This window comes from Emiliania huxleyi, assembly GCF_000372725.1.
Source record: "Emiliania huxleyi CCMP1516 chromosome Unknown EMIHUscaffold_147, whole genome shotgun sequence".
Taxonomy (NCBI): Eukaryota; Haptophyta; order Isochrysidales; family Noelaerhabdaceae; genus Emiliania; species Emiliania huxleyi.
In genome coordinates, this window is record NW_005201123.1 from 307,610 (window position 1) to 313,846 (window position 6,237).

General features: G+C 65.5%; 1 protein-coding gene across 1 annotated transcript in view; it reads right to left on the bottom strand.

Annotated features, from left to right (window-relative positions):
• The window catches only part of EMIHUDRAFT_111210 (hypothetical protein), a gene marked incomplete at both ends in the record, with an annotated part of 4,481 nt that extends 2,098 nt beyond the window's left edge, over positions 1–2,383 (bottom strand). The window contains 3 exons of the mRNA XM_005787048.1: positions 9–1,418; positions 1,501–2,033; positions 2,113–2,383. Coding sequence (XP_005787105.1) covers positions 9–1,418; positions 1,501–2,033; positions 2,113–2,383 — 2,214 coding nt within the window. The remainder of the gene's footprint in view (positions 1–8; positions 1,419–1,500; positions 2,034–2,112) is intronic.
• Between the last annotated feature and the right edge of the window lie 3,854 nt (positions 2,384–6,237).

Genomic DNA, 6,237 nt, shown 5'->3' on the forward strand with positions numbered 1-6,237 from the left:
TGCCTCACCGTCTGCATATGTCTACAGTCGAAGCCTTGCTCGTCTGGCGACCGCCGCGCCGCGAGCGCGACGACGCCCGGCGTCATTTGTGCCCACGCGTCATCGGTGCTGCAGCCCGGGGCGACGCAGCGCAGCACGCCGCGGCTCGCGTTGAGCAGAGGGGCGATGGCACCAGAGAGCAACGCGACGGCGACGGAGCGGTGCTCGCGGCTGGAGCGACTGCCATCCGCCCTCCATCCTCCCCCGACGGCAGCCTCGAGGCCCGCAGCCAGCGCCTGCGCGCCGGCAGCCCGCGGGAGCTCGACGACGAGAGCGGTGCCTCGCAATCGCGACTCGAGCACGCGAACCCCCGCCGAGGCGGCGACTCCCGCCACCGACGCCGGGTCCGCCTCACACTCTGCCAGCAGCGGCGCGGCGGGCAGCAATCGCAGCGCCGCGGCAAGCTCCGCGGCAAGGCAAGCGTGCCGGGCGAGCAACGCGGCGCTGCCGCCGGAGGGGTGCGAAGGCGCCCCGACAGGCAGCGCCGCCGTCTCGACGAGCCACAACTCGATCCACACCGCCGTCGCGCCCGACGGGGCAGGCAGACGCGCCGACACCGCGCGCGCGGCGGCGCCAGCCGTGCTCACGCCCTCCACATTCAGCGGCACGAGGCGGAAGCCGCAGCCGCGGGGCGGCGGGCAACGCAGCGTGACGTCCAGCTCGAGCGTGGTTCCGCCGCCTCCGAGCGGGCCAGTAGTGGAACCGTCGCCGCGGTGCGCCGTAGCCGGCACCGCCCGCCAGCGGCCCTCTGGCTCTCCGCTGGCGCCATCGTCCACCTCGACCCGCCACCTCACCGGCGCGGCCGCGGCGGCGCGGCAGCGCGGGAAGGGGTCGCTGGGCGGCAGGACCTCGAAGGAGGCGGAGGAGAGCGCGCGCGCGCGCGGTGGCGCGAGTACCGACGGCGCGGGCCAGCCGGCGAGGCTCGGACCCACCTGTGCACCCCAGCGCGTCTGCTTGGCGTGCGGCACTCCCGCCGCGCCCCCGTCCCCTCCCCCGCCCCCACCCTCGGGGAGGGCAGGCTCTCGAAAGGTGAGCCGCGAACGGACGGTCACTGACTGCAGCGGCCGCAGCCCGCCAACCAGCCACGTGTGCCTCGATGCAGCGCCGCCCGACGAGACCCGGCGCGTCGCGGCACAAGCGCCCCACGCCCACATGTCCTGCTCCCAAGCGCCCGACGCGGCGGCGCGGCGGCACAGCAGAGATGCGGCGTCGCCGGCGCAAGTTGGCGGTGCGGGGATCGAGAACTGCGCGGTGCTGCACGCGTCGAACGGCGCGGCGGACTCGGCGGCGGCGAGGGGCGAACCCACGCCGTACCGGCTCGCGTCGAAGCCCTCGGCGCGCGCCTCGATTGGCCACTCGTCGGGAGGCTCGGCCCGCACCTGCGGAGGGGGGAGACGCAGGGCGGTGAGCTGCTCCTGCGTCCCGCCTCGCGCCTTTCCCTCGCACAAAAGAATCGCGAACCCGCGTGGTGGTGATGGAGAGGGGGCGGGAGGCGGTCGCCCGACCGCCAACGCCGCTCGCGCCGCGCGGAGCCACGCGAAGGGAGTAGGTCCACCCCGGCTGCAGGCCGCTCACGCGCGCAGAGAGGCCCGCCGACCGCACCTCGGCCATCTCGGTCGACGCCGGGGCGCCCGCCTCGGTGGCGGTCGCGACCCCCCGCAAGACGTACTCTGAGGGAGGCGGCGCGTCGAGTGGCCACAGTGGCGGCAGCGGCGGCCGCCAGCTGAAGTCGATGGAGGTGCAGGAGACGCGGACGACGGAGAGGGAAGATGCGCCCGGCACGCCCCCTCCCGCTGGCGGCGGCTCGGTGACGGGCGGAGAGCAGGGCGCGCAGGCCAGCGAGAGGAGGGCCGTCTCTGGCTTTGGCGAGGGGCCGAGGCACGCCGCGCAGCTCCGCTCCCAGTGCCAGCTCCCCAGCGGCAGGCCAACGCCCCCGCCCGCGTCGGCGATGGAGAAGTGGAGTGGGACGGCGTCGGAGGAGGGCGGGGCGGCGCCTGCGGCAGCCGGAGCATCCACGCCTGTTACGGATGTGTGGGGGGCAGACGGTGGAGAAAAGAAGGTTACGGCGCGCACCCAGAACCCAGCCACCGGCAGCGGCGCTCGAGTGCCACAGGTAGCGCCACGGGTGCACTGGGTCCGCGTCCGCGGCGCGCGCCCGGTAGACTCTGCCTTGGCCCAGCGGTGCGAACTCAGCCGCATAGGACGCGTCAGCGGCGGCGCAAGGTGACAGCCTCACGCCACGCACGCCCACGGCGTACACGCCGTCGTTGCACGGCCGCCCACCGGTCTCTGTGGGACCGAGCGCAAGGCGCACGCACTGGCTGGGTGAGCAGTCAGCGGACATTGGGAGGATTTGACACTATGTGAACGGCGCCCGGGGTTGTGCGTTTACGTGAACGGCGCCTGAAAAAATCCTTTCGTGAGAATTGAAAACTTTTTAAAAGGGTTGCCCGGCCTGGTAGCTGCGCAAATCTCGCGCTGCGCTAGGCTCAGAGCGAGTTCGCGCTGCGCTAGGCTCAGACGGCGTGCGTGCGCGGGCCGCCGGGGTGAGGACCACCCCACGCCCACCTCCTTCGGGCTCGGCAGCTTGTTCTACCACTACCTCAGCCCGAAGCTGGGGCCGGTCCCGTCTAGGCCGTCCGTAGCCGAGAGAGCCCTTGGGCTAGAGCAGGTTTGCCTCTCGCACCCCGTCTGTTTTCCTTTCCTTTTTTCTCTACAACACCCTCTCTTTTCCTCTCTATTTTCCCGGGAAAACTCCGTGGAAATCGTCAAATTTTGGGCGCTGAGCCGAGTCTGAGGCTGGTTTGGGCCCAAAATCAGCCAAATTTTAGGCCAAATCGGCAAAATGCCGGGAATTTTGCGGAGAACACGTGTATACCTGGATGGAACTTACCCTGCGACCGCCTGGGTATTTTGTCGATTTCCTCAATTTTGCCTCAGATTTTGCCCCAGACCAGCTCTCAGACTCAGGGAAACTCGCGACTTTCCAGAATGGAGCACCAAACACCCTCTGTTTTCCCTGGAAATTTCCGGAAACGCAAAGTGCTGGGGACCCTCTGTTTTCCTTTTTGTTTGCCGGAAAAGTATATACAGGCCAAAACCTGCTCTAGCCCAAGAGAGCCCCCCCCCCGCGTCCCGATGAATTCGCTGGGGGTGGGCGCAGCATTCCCAGCCCTTTGCCAAAGGTCCCTTGGTTTACCCTTGGTTTGAGGGCGGGTTTTGATTAGTAGAACAGTCCCTTGTGACGCACTGGCTGGGTGAGCAAATACCTGAGGGTCCCTCAGGCGCTCAGCGGCGTGCACCGGACTCTCGAATAAAGGGTGACGTGTCGTGCTCCTTTGACGTCGCCGGTAACCGAAACATGGTGTCACGCTGGGGCTTGTCTCTGAGCCCTGGTGTCGAGGTGTCGAGGCCCGGTGTGGAGGGTGTCGAGCTGCTGTCGAGGGGTAGAGGTGTCGAGGCCTGTCGAGGCCTGTCGAGGCCTGTCGAGGCTGGTACCACGCTTGTCCGTGTCGAGGGGTGTCGAGGGGTGTCGAGGGGTGTCGAGGGTGTCGAGCGTGTCGAGCGTGTCGAGCGGGTGTCGCGAGTGTTGTCAAGGGGTTTTGCGTCTAAGGTGTCGAGGTGTCCAAGGTGGCAGGATGCAGTTGCAGCCCATCAACAAAACTTGGGCAGCAGTTGCAAAGCTGTTTCATCCCTTATAGTTGCAGCCTCTCAGTTGCACCCTGTTGATGTAGCACAACCTGAGCACAACCAGTATACTCTCTGTGGACATTTGAGGACATCAAGTGCCGGGCGTCATTGCCACTGTGCACAAAGGTGCTGTGCAGGCGCAGCACCGCAGCAGCGTCGCCGCTGCAGCGTCGTCGCCCCTGCAGCGCCACCGGCGCACAAAGCGCAACTGACCACAGCGCTCCTTTCACAAGGCTGGTGCCATGAGTCAGTGGACATTGCCACTGCACAAGGTGCTGTCCAGCAGCTAAGGGCTACAGTACCCCAATGACGATCGGCTGGCGACCCGTTAGGGTCGACAGTTGAGCTAGGGAGTGTTGCGATGGCCGCCCAAATGCGAACGCAGGAGATAAGTTAATTTGCGGCGACGTTCCGAGGGAAGGATCAAGTCGCCGCCCGGTTTCATTAGAAGCTCCTTGTCACGTGAAGTTCTACGTGCGTCCACGGGGCCAAGGCGCGGCCGAGCTGTTGGAGAGAGACAGAGGTCTCTCTCGTTGCGCGTTTCAGCGTCGCCGCCGCTGCAGCGTCGCCGTTGCAGCCGAGCGTCGCCAGTGCACAAAGCGCAATGGACCACAGGTCTGCACTCATGGCACAAGCTCACTGGTGTGAGGATTCATTGCCACTGTACAAGGTGCTGTGCAGCACCTGAGGGCTACCTGAGTACTGCCATGTTTGCTACATCAACAGGGGTGCAACTGAGCCGCAACTTGACCTAGAACTTTTGAGAGGCTGCAACTGAGGGATAAAAGTACTGCCAGCCAAGTATTGCTGCTGCAACCCTGATTTTCTAACTCTGTGACTCCAAATGGGTCTACGTCTCTGCTGTGTTAGATCATCAGAGGTGTCGAGCCCCCCCCCGGCGGTGTCGAGCGGTTGTCGAGCGGTGTCGAGCGGTGTCGAGCGGTGTCGAGCGGTGTCGAGGTGTCGAGTTTGGCACCTTGACACGGACGAGCGTGGTACCAGCCTAGATGGTGTCGAGGGGTGTCGAGGGGTGTCGAGGGTGTCGAGTTGGCATGGGGTGTCGAGGTGTCGAGTTGGTGTCGAGGTTTGGTGTCGAGGTGTCGAGGCCAGGGCTCAGGCTTGTCTAAACAACTCGCCTCTCTATTTATTTACACTGGGCATGGGACTGGCGCGCACTGGCACTAACACAGGTACACCGGGCCGGGCCCGGCCGGCGCCTCCCCCTTTCCTTGCAAAAGTAAGAGCTATTGCAATACGTCCAGCTACTCGAGTACGTCACTGGAAAAGTGCAAATGAGCCCGCGAGTACAGTAGGGGGAGGGCTCCCAGGGCTTCGAGGTTTTTTCAGTTGTTCTATCGTGCGCTGCTCACTCACTATACACTGAGTGGAGAGAGAGTACACCACACACACAAACACTACTCCCCAACGCGCGGCTAGCCAGGCCTGTCTGCTACACGATGGCGACGTTCTCAGGGTTCTGTCTGCGTGCTTTTGCTGCCTCCCACTTGGAGTCGGCAGTAAAGCAAGTGGGTGGAAGCGGGGGCGACAGGGACGGCGGCGGCGGCGGCAGGGGGCTGGGGGGTCGGCGATGCCGAGGTGTGTGCCCATGTTTGTGCGTGGGGGGCGTTGCACGCCGCGGATCAGGCCGGGCGGCGGGGAGGCGTCACGGGAGGAATCGGACGGCGACGGCGGCGGCAGGGACAGGGGCAGTGGTCGAGACCGAGGTGTCGAACTGAGAGGCACTACTGGAGGCTACCTCCGGCCACCGCTCGACTACCCACGCACATGGCCGGTCCTGTGGCTTGCCTGGACTCGCTCAGAAGCCTCAATTCGCGCACACCTTTGCTCTCTGGCTCCCGCGAGTGTGTTCAGGCCACTCAAGCAGGCGACGCCGAGCACCCGCAATGCATCTCGCCGGGGCGCCACCTATCGACCCGACTGGTTGGCAGCATCAAAGCCGACCCCATGACGGTCCTTCAGCCCCACGATATAGGCAGTTGCGCCCTGATCTCGGTCCAAGACGGCCAACGCCATGTCCGGCACCTGCTGGCTGCTTCACGGGGATGCCCACCCGGACACATGCTGCAGCCCCGAGTGGATGTATTGGTCGTTTGCGGGTCCCACAAGACTACTCTAGTAGGGGCCGGGCGCTTGAGCGTCGGCGGTACACCTGTGCAGATGTTGCACGGGTGAAATGGCTCCTCGTACAGGGTAGGAGGCAGGTGGTGGGTTTGAGTGTCGTAAGTGCTTGCGGCCGCGAGTGCAGCACCGTTTGTGACTCCCATGGATACAGTTGGGTGGGCCACGGTGCTGGGGGGCGGTCCGGTGCGCCACAACAGCCTCCCCGGCTGACCCCCATCCAGTTCGACACCTCCATCCCGACCGTGGAAGCCCAACTTCAACCGGTCATATCTCGGGCGGACTGGCACCTCACGAGCTCACCCTGGGCGGTTTGGGGGAGTCTTGGGGGTGTACTTGAAGGTGGTAAAAAGAGTTTTGCACCGCAGC